We start from the raw sequence: 24,624 nt of genomic DNA on the forward strand, positions 1-24,624 counted from the left end.
GTAGAATGCAATGATTGTACACTTTTCTTTTCAACGACAGTGGTAAGCTCCCAGTCAGGATTTGGTAATGCCTGCCGTATGCACTCCAACCCAATTTTATTCTTCTGTAAATTTCTTTCTCGTGATCAGGGTCCCCTGTGAGTAATTGACCTCATAAATATATAGTCAACCACAAACGTTTACAGACCACGGGATCAGAGAAAAATCTTAATATCTCTGCAGTCTCACAACACAGCCTGGTATTCGCATCTCCAGCCTTTAATAGTATATGCAAACAACATTGTAATTCATTTCTGCGAACATTGTGATGTATGCTTTTACTGCCTACTGTTACAGGCTGTTCAAAAATTCAATGTTTTATGAGATCCTGTGGTCAGTGAAATTTTGTGATTGACTATACACATCTAAATTTCACAATGCAACTCTTGTTTAAACACAAGAACAGATGGAATCATTTTGCATTCATAAAACCTGTCAATTGTGCATCAGTGAGCCTACCTTTTGTGGGTTTTTGTGGCACAAAACGATGAATTGCATGGGAACATGCTGTGTAAATTGTATTATTGATTCATTAATCTGAACATTGTGATGTACGGTTTTACAGGCTACTGTTAGAGGCTGTTCAGAAATTCAATGTTTCCTGAGATCCCGTGGCTCATGAAATTTTGTGGTTAACTATATACTTCATAATGCAACTCTTGCTTAAACGCAAGAATAGATGGAATCATTTTACATTCATAAAACCTGTCAGTTGTGTATCAGTAAGCCTACCATTTGTGGGTTTTTGTGGCACAAAACGATCGATTGCCAGGAAACATTCTGTATAAATATTATGCACAACTGACTCTTTCTTTTCAATTTTATTTTATTTATTTAGAATATACTGCAGTCGAAAAGAGTATGCAGGTCAGGTTACATAGATACAAAGAAATTTTCTTTGCAGTTTCATAGAACAATATAAGCTGTTGTAAAGCAACACAAATCGTGTACAAATTAAACAAAAAACTAATAAAGAATGTGACAAATGGACTACAACGTGAACACAAAAACATTTCCAGGATCATTTACTGCTGGGCCAGTTGGTGCAATGTGTTACACAAGCAAAGTACAATGTAGCCAACAAGACAGTAACTAGTTGAAAGTATGCAAATCAAACATCAATGAATGAAGCAACTACATGCTCGAATGCACTCGCAGACTCAACTGCAAAGGCACCAGCCGGCAGCGAATTCCACTCAGTGATCTTTTGATGATGGTTTGCAAGATGAAATTTCTAAGTGTAGCATGGCTTAGGAATTCTCTAGTTGGTATTTTTCCTGTATTTTTCTTAAATAATAGTGATAATCTTAAAGCTTTAGGTGTAAGTAGGCATTTCGTTGTGTTTCCTCCCCTGAGTTCCCATCCGTAACGCTATTCTGACTCATGAATCCTTACCACTTGTCCAAATGACAACCATGCTTCTCTAAAACACCATGAAATACATGCTAGAATCTAGCTTGAAAAGGATGTGATCGTTCCCATGCTTAGCAAGCACAACAGCACATCGAAATAGTGTGAAGGCAAACAGTGTGTAGAGGAACCAAACCAGCTCTACCCCCTTCAAGCTGCAAGTAGCACACATGGAAATGCACATTCACATGTATGCTGCTTTGCCCTAGTCCAAGCCAAAAAGACATAAGATGAGCCCTCCGAGCACTCGACACCTTGTTTGTTTACTCAGGCAAAGCACACTACAGCTCTCAGGCAGGAGCTGAATGCTTGCGTAGCTTCCTCAGCAGGTGACGCACAATAACACCTTTCATGTCCCTTCCATTCTGTCAATATTTTCATTTCCTGGTCTCAGTAAGCTGAACTGCTATCATGAACATAAGAACGACATGACTTGCATTCCCGAGACAAATGCACCTTAACGCACTTCAACGAGCTGGGGACCCACCAGAAAAATTATGTACAAGGCAACATAAGAACAAAACTAGGATGCACACATTGTGCTCAAATTGTTTTCAAGAGAAAAAAAATTTGTCATCTCACAATAAATGTCAATGTTAAAGGGACACTAAAGCAAAACACTAAATCAGTTTAGACTGATGAAGTATTGTTTGATAACTCTATTGTTAATTTCACAATAAGAGGTTAATTATCAGAAAAGGAAATCAAGGTCAAAGTTCAAGATTTTGAACTTCGCGCTGAAACTACAAAGCATCAGTTGACGTCATGGATTTAAAAGTTATTTTCGTATTTGGACCACGTTGGGCTCAGTCAAAGCAGGAGACAATCAAAATTCCCGACATCATGGCAGGCTGGTGCGGGAACTCCAAGGCGGCATCGCCCCCCGTCCTTAGTTATTGCATGCTTTCTGGTTTACCGAGCGTCGTCTCGCGGTAAGAGTGGCATTTTTGGTAATGTAAAAGGGTAATGTACAAATGCAGGTGAAATAATTTTTTCCTTTCGTGTCCCTTAATGCAATTAGCACTGATGCAATGCAGCAACACATTGTATTGCCACCACCGAAACATGTCATGTATGATGCAGCCGGGTTCCTCTCTCTCACTTCCCACTGAACATGCTGCACCATCGCAAAATTCCGCGTGTGGCTCCCATCTGAATAAACAAGTTGCGCGTTTGATTCCGCCCGGCACCGAAGAAACTTCAAGGCATTTTTTTGTTGAATACCTTGATGGGGCAGCGCAAACGATGCAGATACTATAAGGAAGAAAAAATGCAGGACAGCATTGTGTGGTCAATTAAATTTGTCATTGACAAGTGGGCCATACCCAGTGGTTGCCATCAAGGAGTTACACTGAAGAGCCGTGCACACCCAGTGACCTATGTTGGTTCGGCGGTTGGTTTCGAACCCTGATCCCTCAGGACACCCATTAGACCACGGACAACCCAGTGACCCAAGTTTGCAGGAAAATGGTTACAGACAAAGAGAGATAGATAGTTTCCTGAAAGTGTGTGAAGTTCCCAAAAAATGCTAATCACATTAATACCAAAGGCATATACAGTGTCACTCGCTTACAATATTCACAAACCACAAATTCCAATCATTATCACAAGTTATTGTTGCCTCTGGATAGACATCAAAACTGCCACTGAGAAATATATTTGTACTCCTGTAAAGGCAAAACTGTCTTGGCAATCTTGGTGTGGTGCAGTGTAAAAGCAGCTAGATGACACAAGCAGTATGTGCACATTATGAATACCACTTTCTCTTTCTTTAGTTTGAATGAGGTTATTTTGATCATCTCAAACAGATAGCACAATTTGCCAGGCACGACACTATTAAGAGCCAGATAATTACTTGCACAAGATATCAATTTTCAGTTAGCTAATTTACAAATTTAAATTTATAAACATTTAGTATAGAGCACATGTTCCAGATGCAAAACTAAAGCTGGGCAGAAATCAAGTCGTTCTTCATTTACCAGAAAGACTGAGACACGCTACGCTAGTTTCTCAAGATACCTGTCCCAAAATTTGTGATAAATTACATTGATGTTTCAGTAAAAAGTATGCCGAATGTCTCCCTCACACACTGCTGGCAAAGCTGGAAAGCGATGATATTTCATAGCACACTTTGAAACTATCTTAAAATTGGTGCTAGACTTGGTGTTTCTGTTAAGTGGACATGATGTTCGTCGCCAGGTTTTAATACCACAACTGTGGCACGTACTTCCACATTTAACAATTACAACAAGATAATTGTATTATTTAATTACGTAACACTGGTCAGCAATGAATGAACAAAGGTAGCCTTATCTTAGAGCCAATTCAAAAAGGGGAGTAGGCCCCGACGCTTGTTGAAACATACAGCTGACACTTCTCCCCTAAGGTTTATCAATTTCTGCGTCCCTTTTGTCAGGTTATAAATGAACACCGTTGTCCTCAAAGTAATGTTCACCTCACTCCATACGTGCAAATGCTATTGCACAGTCATAGGTGGTTTTTAAGTCTGTTAGAAGTTATCCTCCAGCCCCCCAACCACGGTACCTCAGCGTTGAAGAAACCACCTAGTTGAAACAACTAAACTAATAAATCCCCTTGATATATCAGCATTGAAACAACAGCAGCAGCACTCCTGGAAAGGTGCTTAGTAGGTTAGGCGAAATCTGTGCTTGTTTCTATTCTTGACGACGCAGGGTGCAATAGTCATGGACGGATAGAGGTCTGTTGGACTACATGGCATCATCCGCCGAAGTGCGGAGCACTCGACGCGTTCTGCGTGACCACAGTCTACTACTAAAATTAATAGAGGGAACTCTGGTACTGCAATCGTTCAGTTTCCATGGCAATGATGGTTACTTGCCTCATCTTCCTGCTTGTGACTGCAGACGTTCTTACTGGCCTCAATTTTGAAGAAATTATATTTTTTCTTCCCGTAGGGGCAATAAAACTCGGTGCAAATGCATAATCGCTGAGAATTGTTGTGCTTACAGCGCAGTATTCTGGTGAAAATGATCAGGATGCATGCTGTTTGAAGCCAGAAGGACAAAGTTTAGTCAAGTACAAAGCAAGCTGGCTGAATTTCCATGCTTGCAGTTCCCATAGACACCAGAGATTCCCCTTGTAGGAAACTGCGCGCAACTACTGCCCGCATCAGCATCTTCTGTTTGGGGAAATTTCACTTTTTTTTTTGTTTCATTCAACCCAATACCCCCCTTTCACAAAAAAAAAAACCTGCTTCTTCAAAACTAGAATTCCATCGTTGTATCCAATATGTGGTGGTAATTGCATCGTTACTTGCAGTTTATTAATGCATAATAACTTTCATAACATAATAATGCTTCGCACGCATATACTTTTTTTCCACTTTGACACTCCTAATGCTAATGCATTAAAAGTTAAAAATTACCTCGCTACTACGCCGCTCGTCTGCAATTTAGCTTTGGTCGTATGGGGAGGTAGCCTCTGCACCTTTCAATCCGATTTCGTTTTTCCCGGATCTCGCGTTGCGAAAACTTTCAGCCGGGGGTACACGGCAAGATTCGCTGCACGATCCAACATGTCAAAGTGTGTCTTTGTGTGCAGTGCTCGGCGATTGAAACGCATTGGCTGCCGGTGCTTTTTTCGCCACCTGTGGGGGCTTGGGACACCGAGCTGATGCATCGTGATGAAAGCGAGAGCCTTTGCAACACTGCATTTGGTCCACCAGCGATCACCCAGCGCCCACCGGTGGCGCGGAAAACAGCGGCAGCTACGCGCTTCAATCGCCGAGCACTGTTCGTGATTTCAAGATACTTGAACCCATATTTTATTGAACCCATAATGGGCACACGAAGCACACTCGTCACAAGAAATTGATTTTACGCATTTTCGCTAGCAAGAATGTTAAAGCACCTGCTGTTCTAAGGGAAACTGCACAATCCAACCTCGTAACGTGGACCCGTAATACAGGAATGGGTGCACGCATTTCGTTCGAACACGATTCCAAGAAGTTTTTTGCATAAACGTCACAAGTGTCCTTTTTCGCGTGAGCCTCGTGCAGTTGTGCACGATTTTCGCTCAGCCTGTAGTGTAATCTAGTAACGCTGCCTGCAACGGACAGACTAGGCAGAGCGCAGCGGCCGCATTTCGATGCGGCCGCTGTGTGCCATACATTTGGTACACGTCAAAGATCCTCAGGCGGTCAAAATTAATCCCGACGACCCCACTACGGCGTGCCTTTTGCGCACGTGAAACCCGGCACGTAATACGTACGCTACTTATTTCAGAGCGCGGCCGCTCCGACACCTCCAGAACACGACCGCCGATCACGGGAGATTGTCAAGATCGAGCAGCAGGTAAGGTGTGGCTGCTGTCAACGTTTATTTTTGCAAGAAATCAGCAACTGAAATGTCTGAAAAGTTACCTGAGGCTGTTCCGATGCTCAGTAGTAGTAGCACCTTTCGCAACATGATTATCCTCGCCTTGTTGGAGTCGAACACACCAACATAACTCTACATGAAGGCGCGCATTTCCCACAGTCGAGGAAGCCAACGATGTTCGCGAGTCGTTTGCATGGTCTTGCGCCGACCACAACTTGCGGTATCGTTGACACCCACGTGGTGGACTGCCGCACACAAATCAGTCGTCTGCCAACCAACTACCAGCAACTACGCAACTACTCCCAGCTGTCCCAAAGGAAAAGCAGACCAATCGCTATGCGCGCGCCATCTCGTGTTCAGTCAGGAGCATGGATGGCGTCAATCGATAGCATGCGATAGCGTTCACTTCCCGAGCTGGGAGGAAGTGAGGAAGCCGAGCAAGCTGCTCCGGCTACTCTTGGGTTTCGCTTCATGGTCGTTATTGATTGATTGAATAACTTTTTTTTTTTTTTCAGTCCTGCAGAACGCGTATTAGCACAGCACGTCGCGGGCCGCTCCCACGTCGGGACCGTTATAAGCAAAAAAAAAAAAAAAAAAAAAAAGGGGGGGGGGGGGGGCAATGCCCTATGATGTCTATATATTAGCCTATGGGGAAGGGGGTATGTGACATGTAGGCTTTTATTATTTCGCAGAGTGGTTGTTTGCCTTTGTTTCATATACTGTGATTTTAAAAAATAAATTATGGGGTTTTACGTGCCAAAACCAGTTCTGATTATGAGGCACGCCGTAGTGGGGGACTGCGGAAATTTCGACCACCTGGGGTTCTTTAACGTGCACCTAAATCTAAGTACACGGGTGTTTTCGCATTTCGCCCCCATCGAAATGCGGCCGCCGTGGCCGGGATTCGATCCCGCGACCTCGTGCTCAGCAGCCCAACACCATAGCCACTGAGCAACCACGGCGGGTATATACTGTGATTTTCGCTCGCATTTAATTCTAAGGAGTACATGGACTGTGATTTTCGCTCGCATTTAATTCTAAGGAGTACATGGACTAAAATGGGTCGGGGTATATTCGCTGGGATAAGTATTTATTTATTTATTATTTATTTATTTATTTATTTATTTATTTATTTATTTATTTATTTTACATACTTTCAAGGCCCGTAGGCGCTACAGAAAGGAGTGGTACATACAGAGAAAAAGGATGCAGAACAATGAGTAAAATAATTGTTAGATGGCATGGAAAACAGCAGTCTTGAACCTCGATGCGTCTGTAATAGTGGCGACCGATGCGGGAAGGTGGTTCCAGTCATTACAGGTGCGAGGTAAAAAAGAGTGATAGTACGCATTCGTACGACAAGATGGCACGAAAACTTTATGAATGTGATCGCTGCGGGATGAAACGTAAGAAGGAGGAGTTAAAAGTTTATCTTTTAATACCGGGTTGTGGTAAATCTTGTGGAAAAGGCAGAGGCGACTGTATGCACGACGTACTGAAAGATCCGGTAGGTTAAAGGGTTTGCTTCATGAGTGTAACGCTAGCATGACGAGAGTGATTAGATAGAATAAAGCGGGACGCGCGGTTCTGAATGGCTTCGAGGGAGAAGGTTAGTGATACTTGAGGGGATCCCAGATGGCCGAGGCATATTCTAATTTTGATCGAACAAGTGTTTTGCAGAGCGTCAGTTTTAAAGATGCAGGAACGGCGTAGAAGTTTCTGCGCAGATAGCCTATAGCGTGCGATTAGCGTTAGAAGTTATATATTCAACATGCTTGTGCCATGATAGATCGTGAGTGATATAAAGGCCGAGATACTTATAAAAATTATCTTGACAGAGAGGAGCGCTATTGAGAAAATACATGCGTGTATCAGTATTGTTAGTGCGGCGTGATATTGACCCTTTTCGTGATTGACCCTTTTCGCGGAGCAGTTTGTTTTAGAGAAACGAGATGGCGCTCACGGCGGCGCGCCATACCTCTCCTCAGCGACCGCGCACGAATACGAAACCATTACCGCTTCTACCTTGCTTCTGTGCGATTAGCTGCCGGAAATGCAACTGAGTTTTCGCTGTGCTCCAATTATGCTAGATTTAATCATGTGGATTGAAGACGTGTGCAGTAGTTGGCTGCAAAAATAGTGACTGGCATGTCAAGGAATAGAATGAATCTGTGTGACCAAGTTTGCGGACCGCTGCTGCAACTGTCCGAACGTGTTACCGGCACTTCGTGATGTACGGCTTTCCTCGAGGATACAGAACTTTGCTCATCCGCCAGCCTTGTATCGCTAACCTTCAAAGAAAGGGCTTCATCCCCAGAACGTCGTCAAGAGTGAGTACCACTCGTTAAACAATGACAAAGGGAGTAGCGCCGCTTCCTGTCATAGTAAGTTTCGCGCACGTTATCTATACACATCTTTCCCAGATGGCAGAAAAACTTACGCCCACTCTATCGCCGACGTATCAAGAATAAGTGAATGGGCGCACACTTGAATATATGCGCACTGTATACGCACAATAAATGACGGACTACACCTATGGCCCACGAATGGTCGAAGCTGAATGTTCCGTGACGGTCCACAAGAGTAAGCGAGTTACTAGCTGTAGTATATATTTGCTACGAGGTACCCAATGTACAAAACTGCTACGTTTCAAGCCTTGTGCGCAGCAAGAACAATTAAATATATCGCAACTGAGCACACCCGCGAGCGATTAGGCAGAAAATAATCAGATAGTGGCCGCACCGAGGAACTTCACTGAGTCAGAAACTGACAAGGCACTGCTTCAAAATATTTGCCGAATAAAGAACAAAGAGCAAAACACACTAATCCTGACTGAATTTATAATCGGAAAGCGTGGATAGCTTGGAATGCATATTTAGCCCCGCTTTTAGAACAAGCACCATATACGCTGCTTGCGCCTTTTGGACATAGCTTAATCAGCTCCGAAATCGCTTTTGCATGTTCTATGAAGCTGTGATCAAAGCTTCGTGTCGTCCACCTAGTCACCTCACCGTCTACGATATCTCCGAAAACAGAGGTTTTGTAAGCCGCGCCGGCGTCATACACTTCCATTGTAATCAAGGAGGCAACGGAGGCAGTTGAGGCAAGCAATGAACGCGTCACCACGTGATCAAACATGGCAGTGCCCACGGGATCGCCGCGAAAAGGGTCAAACCCTTTCACTATACTTTCACGCTCGAGAGCAGGCGCAAATCCAGGGGGAATGTCCGGATGTCCTGCTGACCTCCCCCCCCCTCCTCCCCCCCTCCCCCCTTGAGATTCCCCTGAGATTTCTGCATCGCCCCTCGCTGACAGGGTGATGGCCCTGTCGCAAAAAATGTGGCTACAAAAGTATTTTTTGGAAGTACCAGTGGTAGCAGCCGTGTAGAAGTAAAGCTAGCTCGATCGATCGCTCATAAGCTTAGCTGATTTCTAGGGGTGTGGTGTCGCTAAGTTGCCGTAGTTATTTTTTCTCATGAACACCTTGGACCTCCTGACGCGGGACGGCGGCGGCGAGCGAACGAGGGGACGTCCCTTTTGTCAAGCACGCCCATGTCCGCGCAAGCGCCATTGCGCCTGATTAACTTAGATCCCCCTCGGGGTGTCATCGGTTGCCTCTTACCGTTGCCTGGAAAAGACAGGGGTGCGGCGTAGCGCGTTCACGCCGGAGAAAGAAAGCTAACAAAGCGCAGAGGCGTCGACAGCAGCAATGTGAATACAGACATCGTGAACACAGACAATGGAAGCGGGACCGTGCAAAAGCGGAGAACTTGTGCGTCGTAGGACCGTGAGTCCGAGGAAGAACGTCACTGTCTGCAGTCGCTCGCGCCGGAGAAACTTCACGTGATGATGATGATCTAATGGCATCCCCTCTGAAACGGGGCGGTGACAAAAAGTTACCTAGCCTGCTTGATTTAATCAGGTATGCTTTACATGTTTTACAGCGAAGCTGTATATGCCTAGGCAAAACGTCCGTCCGTGCCCAGGAGGGTCCTCCGCAGGAACCAGTGCACATGCGCGAAAAAAAAAAATGTGTTGGAAAGGAGTTAGGAGGAAGAGAAGAGGCAATGTCTGGGTTTTTTACTTCGGAGTAACACGTGTTGGTAACGTACAGAGCGGTCCACTGTTAAAGGGAACACCGGAGCGCGTGGCGGCGGCTGCAACGAGTGTCGCGCAGGCGCAGTGAGGTGCTTTTTCGTCGTCTGCTACCGTCGGCTGCCGCGCTTCGGATCGTCGCGAAGCAAGCAGCTCGCGTAATTCGTATTTAAAGCAGCGACTTTCCTTCCAGCTCGAAGGAAAGTGACTGGATAGATTTGTAATCAGATAAATGCCCTAAATGTCAGCAGCATTGGCACTGCCGTCTTTTGTTCGCCTTCTCGTTTCATAAGGATTTGCCCGCTTCAATTTTTTTTTTTTTTTTTTTTACTGTGCGCGTCGATCCCAATGATTCAACGATAGCTCGAGTGATAACTGTTTATAAAGTAATGTGTTCTTTAAAGGCGTCTGTGAATTCTTTGTTCAGCCTACGCACTGCAGCGACTCGAATGTGCATTAGTACAAATGAGATGGGCACTACACACGGAGAAATATTCTTTAATAGACAGTTTTAGTTTAGCGTGGTTACCGGAATAGCGGGCGTACCGGAATAGCGGGATCGAAGTGCGCATGCGCAGAACGCTAACCGACCCATACCGTTTACCGTGCGCACGCTATTTCTCAGAGTTAACGTTACCGTGTTAGCGTGGTGTACGTAGTGTACGTAAAACATGGCGGCAGTCCCGGTCGCCCGCTTCGAACTGAATTTGGCGTTGTTTTTATAGAATTCACTTCGTTCGTAGCAAATGACTGCGTAAACGGCTTTTGCTTAGTCTCATGCCGCTTCGCCGAGAGAGTGTTATGGCTAATCTTGAGGAATTTTCGAGATCGCTTCTCGTTTCGAACGCGCCTAAGCCTAACGAGAGAATTTTTTTCTGAGATGCGAGCGCCATCTGTCGCTAAAGTCGGGAGATAGGCGCGACGACGGGATATGGCCTCTGAGATGGGAGGATTTCGGAGGCTATGGTAGACAGCTTGTACTGCTTGTCTGTTTCGTTGCAGATCGACGGACATGTGAAGTAAAAATACAACGCGCTCCTGGCTTCCATTGCGCTGCCTCTCGCACTTTCCGGACGCACACACACATAGAATTAGGTGCCCTGTGTATGCGAAATTCAAAGCGTAATGGAATAGCGTCCCGCACGTAAACTACGCTATCACGCTATACTAAAACTCTCTTTCTGCAAAGTTCGTTTGCGGAACGGTAACGCTATTTCCCGTAACCCCGCTATTACGCTAACGCTAAACTAAAACTGTCTAATATATATGTGCACCACAAAGAGACGTCCGTAAAACAAAATTATCATATTGGTCTTGTAAGTTGAAACGGCAAAAATATCTGCGAGTTAATATTTTGCCTCGTCTAATTTTCTTTCAGCTTTGCAACGGCTGGCTGTCACTGCGTGAGCATGCAGTCACCGGCCAACATTAAAAAAGCGTCATCGGCTTGCTTCGCTGCTATCCGAAGCGCGGCAGAACACAGTTGCAGACGACGAAAGAGCACCGCCCATAGCGCTCACTGCACCTGCGCGAAACTCGTTGCAGCCGCCGGCCGGCGGTGGCTCCGAGCAGAGGTCACGCGCGTCGGTGTTCCCTTTAACAGTGGACTGCTCAGTACATACACCCTCGCAGCGTCGGCGTGGAGTGCACACGCGCCAAGTGTGAGGCAGCAAGAGGAAAGGAAACGTCTGGTTCTTTCGCAGCGTGGGTGTGATGTAGCGCAGCCTGCGGGGAGTGCGCCAAGTGTGAGGGAGCAGGGGGAGAAGGAACATCTGGAACCTTGTACCACTACCTATTGACCCTTTTCGCGGAGCAGTTTGTTTTAGAGAAACGAGATGGCGCTCACGGCGGCGCGCCATTATAAAAAGTAGCGCCATCCACTTCCCTCCTCCCCCGTTCCACTATCGCGCTCGGCGCGACCAGCGCGATCGAGGCGCGATATCGACAGTGGCGCCGCCTGCGTCGGGCCTGCCGTGGCAGACGACAGCTAACGCGCTACTAGAGGAAATCCGAGGAAAACTTCGATCGCGCCCTGCGGAGAAGTTTTTGAGGCGCGATTTTGCTTCGCCAGTCAGTAACTGGTCTTAAAGGGACACTAAAGAGAAACCGGAAGTTGAGCTTTAATGGTAGATTATCCTATCACAATCACAGTCATACCATTCTTACGGCGAACAGATGTTTAATAAGCGAGAAAATAGCGAAAAACTGAAGGATAGGTGCTGACGCCCCTTCGAATTTCCCGCACTACACGCTCGTGACGTCGGAGATTACAAACGCAGGCCGGTCGCTATTGGTCGAGAGCGATTTATCGCTGTTAATAAAACGCAAAATGAAATACACCTTAAACGTACATAAACAACATTTGCCAACTTTTTAAACCGTTTCAAGCGAGGAAGTACAAGTTTAGCGCAAAATTAAATAAGAAAAAATGGCATTGCGATACATCCGGTCGTGATAGTTTCGTAGTTTCGTTTTTGGTCCATGCATCATCGCGCGCGCCTGTTCCGCTCTACAGTGTTTGGTTGCGTGTTGCGTGGCTCGAAAAACGTTGATTTCGCGGGAAACAGCCAGAGAATGCCTCGTGGGTGTAGTGTTGAGGGCTGTATAAATGGCCCAAGGCGCTTGCTCAGGGGCAGCGGCAGTGTTGACTCGATTGTGTCCTTTCATGTGGTGCCGCGCGGTGAGCCCCGGCTCCCCGGCGTTCGCAATGGCTCAGTGCTCTGCCGATGATAAAACGGCAAAAGAGCCAGAGAAACCGATGGTGTGCTCTCTGCATTTCTCGCCCTCGGATTATGTGTATAATCCTGCCCTCGGAAAGTATCTTGGTGTGCCCCAGAGGCCAGTCCTTTCTCGAGCAGCTGTTCCCTCAATGCGGCCTTCATTAAAACCCCCTACCGGTGCCCCTGCAGCAGCAAACTGGCGGCTCGGTGAGTGCTGAATGTCATTAAATAAAGCCACTAAATAACCATACCGAGTACGTGCGCAACTTTCTACGCTTGTTCCGTCGGGAACATCGTCGCCTGGCGGACCGGACACACGCCTTCCGCCGGCGAGGCCTGCGGCTCACCGCCATCGCACGCGGAAACACCTACCGCTCGAGCGCGGAGGATCATTTCGCGCTCCGTTTCACTGAATATTGCTGAAATGCAGTCCTGCTTCCCTGGCGAGCTTCTCGTTGCAAGGTTCAGAGGCAGCAACGGTATCCATCGCGGCGAACGCAAACGCAGCGACTATTCATGCAGCCATGATGCATCCAGCGCCTCGGCCGTTTACGCAAGCGGTGACGCATCATGGCGCATTCTGATTCGCTGAGAGCAATGAAATCTGTGACGACACTGCTTCAGCGCCAAATCTGGGGTGAGAGAAATTGAGGAAGAGATATTTGGTCTTTACGAATTTTTCCGCTAATAACTCATATTTTTGCACCCAACAAAAACTGCATGCATTCCTGAAGGTCCCTCTTTTATTCCAGCTGAACTTCCTGTTTCTCTTTAGTGTCCCTTTAAGGCGCAGCAGCATGCCATCACAACGAAGTTATGGTCCCTAACACGTTTGATCCGTTTGTGCGTACAGCACTTTCGTTGCACAGGCCCGAGAATGGCAGTCGGAGCACGCTGGAAAGAAAAAAAATATACAAAAGCTCAACGCGTGCTTCCACGTGACACGGATTGGCCAATGGGGGAGCGGAGGAGGCGGCGAGGAGGGAACGCCGGGGTGAGCGCGGTGGCGGCAAGATCTAAGAATGGCGCTACTTTTTATATATAGGGGCTTTACGCGCCATATACCTCTCCTCATCGACCGCGCACGAATACGAAACCATTACCGCGTCTATACCTTGCTTCTGTGCGGTCAGCTGTCGGAAATGCAACCGAGTTTTCGCTAACACACTGTGCTCCAATCATGCTAGATTGAATCATGTGGATTGACGACGTGTGCAGTAGTTAGCTGCAAAATTAGTGACTAGCACGGTTAGGAATAGAATGGATCTGTGTGGCCAAGTTCGCGAACCGCTGCTGCAACTTCCGAACGTGTTACCGGCACTTCGTGATGTACGGCTTTCCTCGAGGATACAGAAATTTGCTCATCCGCCAGCCTTCTATCGCTAACCTTCAATAAAAGGGCTTCATCCCCAGAACTTCGGCAATAGTGAGTACCACTCGTTAAACAATGACAAAGGGAGTAGCGCCGCTTCCTGTCATAGTTTCGCGCACGTTATCTATACACATCTGTCCCAAATGGCAGGAAAAGTTACGCTGCTCTATTGCCGACGAAAGAAGGGAAGCGCAGTCGAGGACGGCAGAAGGTCAGGTGGGATGATGAGGTTAGGAAATTCGCAGGCGCAAGTTGGAATACGCTAGCGCAAGACAGGGGTAATTGGAGATCGCAGGGAGAGGCCTTCGTCCTGCAGTGGACATAAATATAGGCTGATGATGATGATGATGATGATGATTGCCGACGTATCAAGAATAAGTGAGTGGGCGCACACTTGAATATATGCGCACTGTATACGCACAATAAATGACGGACTACACATATGGCGCACGAATGGTCGAAGCTGAATGTTTCGTGACGGTCCACAAGAGTAAGCGAGTTACTATAGCTGTAATATACATTTGCTACAAGGTATTACAATGTACAAAACAGTTACGTTTCAAGCCTTGTGTGCAGCAAGAACAAATCTATCGGAACTGAGCACACCCGCGGGCGATTAGGCAGAAAATAATCAGATAGTGGTCGCACCGAGGAACTTCACTGAGTTAGAAACTGACAAGCCACTGCTTCAAAATATTTGCCGAATAAAGAACAAAGATCAAAACACACTAATCCTGACTGAATTTATAATCGGAAAGCTTGGATAGCTTGGAATGCATATTTAGCCCCGATTTTAGAACAAGCACCATATACGCTGCTTGCGCCTTTTGGACATAGCTTAATCAGCTCCGAAATCGCTTTTGCATGTTTTCGGAAGCTGTGATCAAAGGTTCGTGTCGTCCATCTAGTCACCGTCTACGATATCTCCGAAAACAGAGGTTTTCGAAGCCGCGCCGGCGTCATACACTTCCATTGTAAACAAGGAGACAACGGAGGCAGTTGAGGCAAGCAATGGACGCGTCACCACGTGATGAAACATGGCAGCGCCCACGGGATCGCCGCGAAAAGGGTAAATATAATAACTGCAAGAGATCCGGGCATATTAATCTAGCTCTTCCCCGGCTTTTCTTACACCAATAGTTTAAACGTCTCTTGCTTATCTCGACTGCTGACCGGTTGACGGTTCCGTCCACTTAAAGGGTCCCTGAAATGGTTCGGACAAAGGAAGCGCGTGGGCGCCAATATACGATGACTCATTCTGTTTCCCGAGTACGCGTATCCTAGCTAATGAAGCAGACGACAGCTTGTGCGCATGCAGACGACGGAAGCGAGAAATGATTTTGATGGAATAATCGTTCGCTTTGAGTTTGCTGCTTTATTTTTACTGGGGAGGAAAACTGTTTTGCTTTAGCAAGAATGCTAGGTTCAATGCCTCCTTTACAGTTTCTTTGGCGAAACGTCAAATTTCCGTCACGTTACGAAAGCAAATAGGGGCTATCAGCGCCATTTTGTAAGCGTCACGCCTACGTCACGCCTCGAAGAAAATGGCGGAATGTCCAGAATAGCGGTAGATATTCTAGGTCACTCTAATAGCGGCTCTGATTGGTCTAAAGTCCCTATACCTTTGGAAAAGTACTGCCATCCTTTGATCAGTGCCGCTTCTCTCTCTCCTGTATCTCCGATTGGACGATGATAGCGCGCGCTTTCACTTCTTGATATATATATATATATATATATATATATATTAGAGCCATGTTGAAGGTCACTCTGCGCGGCCGCCGTAACCGGCGGCGCGCGCCCGGCCTGAAAGCTTCAACGGGGGCTTTCGAGGAGCGCCACCGTCGACTTGCTTTCGCAAGCAAAAAGTTAAGAAAAAAAAAAAAAAAAACACCGCATATCCGCGAAGTGAATGATGATGAGTGGACGAAAGCACCGGGGGATCATTCGGGCAAAACGCCGGAAGTGTTCTCCGGAAGCCGGAGCTTAGCATACATATGCTGCACACACACACACACACACACACACACACACGCACACGCACACACACACACACACACATATATATATATATATATATATATATATATATATATATATATATATATACTGTACATGTGTGCAGTACGCATGTACATGCTCTGGTATACACAGTATACATGCAAACCAGAGCTACGGACAACAGACAACTACGAGGGACAAGGCTCGGCCCTAATTAAGGTGCTTAGCCCCTAAAACTGGCAGATCCCACGCCCTGTGGATATCGATGTTATGCGAAGCAGTTAATGAGTTACCACACCGCATATCTAACCTAACCAAGTTAACGAAAAAACCATGAGAGCACCAAGATGTAGGCGGCTTTTTCATGACCTACATGACATGCATGTCATTACATTCACGTCATGAGTCCTCAGGAGTCCCTTTAGCAACGCCTAGGAGACCTTACGGCGAAAGCCTTAGCCATGCTCATGACTATGACTTCAACCATTCCATCCCATTCCATTGGTTTTTAAGTGTTAATCTTTTTCCGGTGAGTCATTGTCATTTTTACCCAGTCATGCTCATGACTATGACTTGCACCACCATCCTTTAGTGTTTCCTTCCCTTAGTACCCACGTCAGAAGCCATTTCAGTGGTTTCTGAGTGTTAATCTTTTTTCGCTGAGTCATTGTCATTTTTGCTGAGTAATGCTCATGACTATGACTTCTACCAGCATCCGTTAGTGTTTCCTTCACTTAGTGCCCACGTCCAAACCCATTCCAGTGGTTCTTAAGTGTTTAACTTTTTTTGCTGAGTCATTGTCATTTTCGCTGTCATGCCCACGATTATGACTTCCACCACCATCCTTCAGTGTTTCCTTCACTTAGTACCCACGCCAGAACCCATTTCAGTGTTTTTTGAGTGTTAATGTTTTTTCGCTGAGTCATTATCATTTTAGGTGGCTGTTTTATGACGTGCATGACACGCATGTCATGACCTATCATTTATGTTCGTCATACACTGTTGTCATAGTATGCCAATTTTGGTACCTACCAAGTTCACCAAACGACCATGAGAGCACCAAGATGTAGGCAGCTGTTTCATGACCTATCATTTATGTTCGTCATACGCCCTTGTCATAGTATACTAATTTTGGTAAATATCAAGTTAACGATACGAACATGAGAGCACCAAGACGTAGGTGCATGGCTAGATAGATAGATACTGTGAAAGTGGTAAATGTTCGCCAAGAAATGCTTCGCATTTAAAAAAGAAGCGCTTTAGGAGAGGAGACGGCGGAGGAAAGAGTAAATGGTGGTACTTTAATAACGTTTACTAAAATCCCTATATAGGAAAAGTACCGCCATCCTTTGATCAACGCCGCTTCTCTCTCCTGTATCTCCGATTTGACGATGATAGCGCGCGCTTTCACTTCTTTATATTTTGTTTTTTTCCGTCTCACTACTACTGGTGTTTATTATACATAAGGAAGAGACGCTTAATTCTGCAGCCCATCGGGGAGCATGGCGCAGAAGCAGCCATGTTGAAAGTCACTCTGCGCAGCCGCAGTCCACAACGCGAGGGTGAACCATGGTGCTCGCGAAAGGACAGATTGAGACCAACACAGACCGGGTGCGACTGTTTTCACAACAAATCCGTGCAGGGACAGGGCCTCGCCTCGATGACGTATCACCATTCTCTCTCTCTTTTTTTTTCTTCCTCTCTGTTTGGCGGCGTCGAACGAAGAACATGCTGGGCTGGTGGTGACTAGGCACAACTGTGGCTGCTATTAAGTTCTCGATGCTATTCTAAATAAACGCATCACTGTTTTGATGATCCGAATATAATCTCACTATCAGGGAAGGAGCAGTCTACCTGACTGGAGCAGTATTTTTTTATTTGGGGTGTTGCTACGCTGTGCTCCGCAGCACCCCAACGACCGCCGCTTCGCGTCGGCGCCCGGCCCTGCGGCTTCCGCCGCGGCACAACCGACTGCGCCGCCAAACAGAGGAGAAAAAAAGAGAAGAAAATGGTGATACCAATAAAGAAAAAGCTTCTTGCTGCGTATAGGGATTCGAACCCGCATACCACCGCGGTCTGAAAGCGAGCGTCGTAACCACTAGGCTATGCAACCACTTTCTTTATTACAATGAATGAAATGTTGTATTTACAGGAACTATTTACAATAATATGAGCATCAGGTGGACATAACTAATCAAACGTCAACGAGCAGTCCATATGAAGATAACGTCACACACAGCAACACCGTCCTTCACAGCAAAAACTTGTAAGGGGAAGTTAAACACCTAATCAAAAGTGGATACCCAGCCGGCTGACATTCTTCTTGGTCGTAAATGTCCTTTAAGTGTATGATCATCTGAACGAAATGTGATCTCGAGGAAATTGTTTTTTCTGCATTTCGGTCTTGCATACGAGATTTCCATAGGATATGAAGGCCTATCAGTAAAAACATATCGAATGGAACATCTTCATACGGTGCAACAAGATATCGGGTACTGTGAGAATTTAGATCAAAATATTTTTGCAAATTTCTATGGATAACATCCCAAAATAAGGCTAGCCTGATAAGCATTCATGCGAACGACATGATTGCGTTCGAACGTCGTTGTCTTCATCGAAAAAAAGAAAAAGAAAATGGTGATACATCATTGAGGCAAGGCCCCACCCCTGAACAGATTTGTTGTGAAAACAGTCGTACCCACACAGACCGCGCAGCTCGATCGCGTCAACACGGAGCGTATGTTGTAAGACAAGCAGACGACACTTGCTGTGTGCCGGAAGTGCTCTCAAGAGTTTAGTGATACAGGGAGTGCTTTCAAGAGTGTAGTGATACACTGTCCTTGTGCATTCTGTTTCTGTTACTTTCTTTTTATAGAAACAAATTAACTAACATTTCAACTATTACGAACAGCATTTGTTCTCTATGATGTTGAAAAAATGACCGATGAAGCGCTTTGGGCAGCCAATCGGATGCTAGCCCTACGGACGTGATGGATAATGGTCAAATCGCGTCAAACGGTCACGGGCGGCTTAAAATTCATTCGAGTGGCGTGCTGCGATCGGTAGCGATGTGCCTTTTTAAAACCTTGTAAGAAATTACATGCTTTACGCAGAGCACTTAGATGCGTCAGTTAATGATCAGAAGGACCTACCCTAATGACTAAGTACCTTTGTACAAAATCGTCAAAATCGTTTCAGGGTCCCTCACGTAAAGCGTGTAATTTATTATAAGGTTTTAAAAAGGTACGTCGCAGGTACAAAAGCAAAGCGCTGTTAGTTCACCACTTCTCACCATAACGCACAAGTGGCGCTGCGGACAGTATAACAGTGCAGCTACGCGCAACGTCGACTGCGCTGTGTAGACCAACGCTTCGTGTAGACGAGCAGCACGCCACTCGAATGAATTTTAAGCCGCCCGTGACCGTTTGACGTGATTTGACCAGCAGCGTATTTGTATTGCTGCCTCTTAGGTATTTTAGCTTTGAAGCACGCGTTATAATATCGTTCTGAGCAGTTTAGGTAAAGCCAGAATGAGGAATTTGTTATTGTCGTCTAGTCAAAAACACGAAATGCTGAAGTCAATTTTCTAGCTTGGCGACTGGTCACATTTATTGGTAAAAACGCGGCGTTCCAGCCCATTGCATTAAGGACGCGTAGATACATTTTTTTAATGCATTAGTGCAGTGGTTTTATACGGTATATGGAAACGTGTTTACGCGATATTTAGCGCGTTCTAATGTTTAAATTTCGTGAAATCCAGCTATTGTGTTTTATTGCTTCGCATGACAGCATTTATGCATGGCTTTACTGCCTTGGCACGACAGCATTTTGTCTACTTCCACAAGGAAGGAGCTCACTTCATCTGCAGATTTAATTAGCAGTCGTTGCACCATGCACCGTTCCCTGGAGAGAAACATTTGCTCGCACATATGATCACACGCTCCAGGAGGATGACTTTAGTGAGGGTGATGTTGTTTCCGTTTTTCACGCAAACGGAAAACGCGGCAACCGTTGTACCTTCCACTGAATGCCGTGTCCAGCGGCCGTGAGGCAGAATTCACGAGCTGACGATCTCAGCAAGCGTAGCTAGGTGTAGAAAACTTAAAGTTGTCGTCGCCATTTGCGCATGCAGGCTTCATTAACATCTCGTTCCTGGGATCTCTCTGCATTCTCAGAACAGCTTGCTGTCTTAATCACCTGCTGTGAGCGCAGTCCTAAAGAATTCCTCTTTTTCCTTTTTCTTCGGCATCACTTCAGAGAGGTAGGCGGGTCCACCTGGCAGAATTGATGGCTTGTACTGCATCGCTGGTAAGCCGTGGACGCTCCCATGGAATCAGAACAATCTCTCTGTTGGCCACATGGTTGAAATCGCGCTTTATGAATTGTTCTTGAAAGTGTCGCTCTCACACAACTTATGCAGGCTGCAGTTGCTTGTCTGCTCGATGAAGGGCCAGTTACCCTTCCCTAAAAACCCAGTGAACCATTAATGTACCATAGATGTCCATAGAACATAATGTTTGAGACATTGCACACATCCTATAGATATCTATATTTATCCAAACAACATTACAAATACGTACCATGGATAATCTAAGTCCCATCCAGATCACGTTGCTCTAACGTTGAAAGGATGTCGCAGCTGGACATAAGTAACCTCTAATAGATGTTCTTTTTGGGGATGCAGGAGGTTCATAGAACATCTAGTGGATATTTCCTGCTGACGCTATACTGAGCTGCATACCTGCGAGTGCCACAGCAGATGTACTATTGAATACAAATGAAATGGGAACAGCAGAGTGTGTGGCCAAAACGTAACTAAAAGCACAGTCTGCGGCGTCGGCCAGCGATCATTTTACACGCATGTGGTTACATGTACAACCACATGTACCACATGTACATGCATGTGGTTTCGATGCGGAGTGCGGGGCTGCTTGTCCTAGTGCGTATTACGTCACCTGTATTTTGTTTGAAGCTTGTATTCTCACCCCACTATTGCAGTGCCATTCCTATCTATGATTACTTTTAAGGTGGCTAGCACTGTTGTTGCGCATCCAATGCAATACATTTTTCGTGCTATTCAAATTACGATTAGACACTGTCAGCTTTGATGGTGGTAACAAAAGCAAAGCAATGTACGTTAGCAAGCTGGGTAGCATGCCAGCTATATCACACTACAGATGTAGCGATGGTGCTAGTCACCATAACACTGTACTGCCAGGTGGGTATGGCACTGTCGAGGAGAGATGAGAAAACAACTTTCGGACAAAATACGGGTGACGTTTATCGCAATAGGGCGAGCAGCGCTGCACTCTTCCTCGAGAACTACATCCCCACGCACGTGCACAACGACTGACCCACGACATGCACAGTATACCTTTAGTTATGCTTCGGCCACACACTCCGCTGTTCGCATTTAATTTGTCCTCGATGGTACATCTACTGAGGCACACTAATGGCACAGTTACCCCCATTGTCGGCATGTAGCTGGTGACTTTGCTTGAAATGTTTTGTTAACGTGTAAACGTGTGAATGTGAAAATATAAATTGCAACACTTATTAAGGTGAAATCCTTAGATGGCTCAATGGTCGAAAAATCCGATGTCCAGTGTTGCAGCACCAAAATGTAATGGCACCAAAATTGGGGATTGAACCTTCGACCTTTGGTGTTAATTAGGTCGAAGCAAATTAAGGCATAGTTCATTAAGATAGAGTTAATTGAGGCACTCTAACCCACGGCCTTTGTTGGGAGTCAAAACCACTTGGAGAGATGGGCGAATCGGCCACATCTCCAAATTATCTCCAAGTTGGATTCCAATTGACATGGTGAAGGTAGAGTCGAACCCACTACCTTGGGTGTTCATTAGAGGGAAGTTACTTAAGGCAAGTTAATTAGGGCAGAGTTAATTAAGGCACTCGAACACTCGACCTTGGGTGGAAGTCATACCCACGACTTTTGGTGTTAATTAAGGCAAAGTTAATTAAGATACAATTAGGCAAGGCTTTGGTGGGAGTAGAGCCCGCAACCATTGGTGTTATGACGAAGTTAAGGCACTCGAGCCCACAACTTTGCTAGGAGAAAACAATAGAAGTAACAACGCATGCGAATGAGAATGACAAATAATTTAATTAATGCTTCGTGAGTGCGCAGGCTTCTGCCTTCATCCTCTTCAGTGTTCGCTAAAGTGACTGTCAACTTTTATATATAGTTCTAGCGCTCATCAAAATGCGAAAACTGTGCTAACAAAACCGTAAATCCGCATTTTGATCATTATGCATCATTGCAAATCCTGCAATGGATAAATGAAAAATAGTGAGTTCAGTAAGCACTAGGTAAAGCACACCAGTGAAACTCACAATGTCATACCAATGTTACTTTTTTATTTATACAACTGATAAAGCTTTATTACAAAAATGATCGGCCCCCAGCCACGCACATGTATGAAATTATTCATTACATGTTCTCGCTGTATACAAACAGGTTAAACGCGGATCTAAAAGAAAAAAACGTAATCAAAAACAGATTCTTGAAAATTAAACTTCATTAGAACACAAGTAACGAGTAGGCACAAAATGACTGACAGGCACAGTGCCACAATTATAATTAAAAAGAATAAAACTGATTAGTAAGAGGTAGTATAACATACCAATTAATGACCAAAAGCGCATGGCCTGCTTGCCAGCACTTGCTTCTGGGGCCACCGGATTCAAGAAAGAAAGCCAGTACTTTCTAGCTGCATTGAAAAATATATGGTGAAATAAATTCCACGCAAGCAGAATCCAGAGATGGAATGTTCATCTTGATAGGCAACTTGGTCAGGCAGCTTCTCAGATCACAAAAGTGCCAATAACATAATGCTGCCAGAGACTTAGAGATAGGCATTGCAAATGAGAAATATCCCTGACACTTGAAGAGGAACGCAGGAAACCAAGCGATACAAACATGTGCGAAAATTAACCATCAAAACATTGCCTCCCGAGTATTCCCGTAAGCGCTCCGCAAGGCGAACAAACGTACCACAAATAGCAGTCAGAAGCACAGCTCGAAATTTCAGCACGCAACTGTACAGTTCTGCCTAGTATACACGTACTTGGGCCATGGTCAACCGCACAAAAGTCGAAAAGACACAAATAAAGCACACGCTGCTCACGCCCGGAACATTGCTGCGCACTTGCATCGAGGCGCGTGTTGCTGAATTGATATCAGTGGCGATGCGAAGTCAGAGCTATTGCGAGTTCAAGCTGGTTCAAGCTTCTTTTTTTCTTTATAAATTGTCGTAATACATCAGCAAGTTAAAGGTTACGTATTTTCAACAGTGTACTAATAGATATAACTGAAAAATAAAGCATCTTTGTATGAGAAAGAAAATGACGTAACCGAGACCGAAAGCATAGCGAAAAAATGGCGAAAGTATTGGCTTTTGCGCGCGGTGTCCGGCAGCAACGTTACTAGACCTCCAACAGTGCGAGCAAAGGTCGTGCTAAATTGCAAAATAATTAATTAAATGCTTTTGCTCTCCTAGCTTCCCATTGTTAGGCATTAGAGACAATTTGCTTGTATTTCTGCGGCATAGTGCGTGCATCTACTCATAACGCACTATGTACGATCAATGCACGAGAGCTTTGAATGTGCAAGAGATGTCCAAATCATAAGGACATTCGACGTCCTCTGGATAACCTTTGACTGCCACGTACCAGTCGAACGTACTATAGATGTAAACTGGACGTCGTTAAATCTCTTGGATATTTGGTCTTTTGTGGTACATCCAATGGATATTTGTGGTTCACTGGGAAGGTTCTTTTGGCTCCGAAAACATGGCTATTTTAGGCCTCTTTCTCAGAGATTTAGAACCCGACTTGCAGTTCGGAGCGAAGCAGTAAGTGTCCTTGGTGGTCTTCTTTGGTGGAGCAATACCGCCGCTAAATCTCGTAGGTCATTTTTCGGACCAGGAACATTCCACATCTCGTAGGAACTTTCAATCAGTAAGAAATACCGGGAGCTCTTCACCTTTCAAACTGACACGAACAGACGACATACGGCTATTCCAATACAGGCTTTATATTTTGCGTGTTGTCTGCCACCTGTAGCAGACGATGCGCGCTGCGGAACCGTTATACTGAACGCAGCGCCAACTTGGCGTCATGACGCGGAGAAGTGGTGAACTACGCTCCAGACGCGCCGGTCGGCACACCTACCCATGTAGCCACCGTAGCGCTGTTCTGAACAAAAAGCTACGGCAGACAAAAAGCTGTTATTTTACCTGTTCACAATTTTATATAATTGTAATTACGTTAAAAATTGTTATAATAATAATAAAAAAGTAACCCCAGTGGTGACTTTGTGCTTTCTTTGCGATGACGTTCTTCCGCGTAATCAAAAGCATTGGCCCCGGATGTGTCATGGCGTCCAATTATGTGCCTGACGTTCTAGTGCTCTTATGGTCCCGATAAACTTCTATATAGGCTTTAAAATACGTCAATTTGCTGACCATACAGTTCTACATCGGCCTAGTATTAATGGTAATGCATGCAAGGAAACTTCCAAGGCTCAGCGATGGGTAGGAATGGATTCACTTTGCCTCCATGAAGTGATGTGTTCTGTGCGGCGCCATGTTCATTTGTTGTCAAAATATTT

The 24,624-nt window shown here is 45.4% G+C and overlaps 2 protein-coding genes across 12 annotated transcripts in view; one reads left to right on the forward strand and one right to left on the reverse strand.

Moving 5' to 3' along the window:
* The window catches only part of LOC119456501 (TGF-beta receptor type-1-like), a 132,315-nt gene extending 126,206 nt beyond the window's left edge, over positions 1-6,109 (reverse strand). For 2 of the 4 annotated variants that reach the window (XM_037718360.2, XM_037718333.2), the window contains exon 1: positions 5,852-6,106. Coding sequence is in view for 3 of the 4 variants with exons in the window: in XM_037718333.2 (XP_037574261.1) it covers positions 5,852-5,897 (46 nt within the window). In the remaining variant the exon portion in view is untranslated. Of the gene's footprint in view, positions 1-5,851 lie in introns of all 4 variants that reach the window. The other 2 variants (XM_049664791.1, XM_037718324.2) reach the window with 2 other exon arrangements.
* An 18,253-nt stretch (positions 6,110-24,362) lies between these two features.
* LOC119456537 (WW domain-containing adapter protein with coiled-coil homolog) overlaps positions 24,363-24,624 on the forward strand; it is a 214,299-nt gene continuing 214,037 nt past the window's right edge. For 6 of the 8 annotated variants that reach the window (XM_037718372.2, XM_037718377.2, XM_037718410.2 and 3 more), the window contains exon 1: positions 24,364-24,547. In XM_037718372.2, coding sequence (XP_037574300.1) covers positions 24,507-24,547 — 41 coding nt within the window. In that variant the 5' untranslated portion in view covers positions 24,364-24,506. Of the gene's footprint in view, positions 24,548-24,624 lie in introns of all 8 variants that reach the window. The other 2 variants (XM_049664768.1, XM_037718400.2) reach the window with 2 other exon arrangements.

The sequence above is a fragment of the Dermacentor silvarum genome, chromosome 1, assembly GCF_013339745.2.
Source record: "Dermacentor silvarum isolate Dsil-2018 chromosome 1, BIME_Dsil_1.4, whole genome shotgun sequence".
NCBI lineage: Eukaryota > Metazoa > Arthropoda > Arachnida > Ixodida > Ixodidae > Dermacentor > Dermacentor silvarum.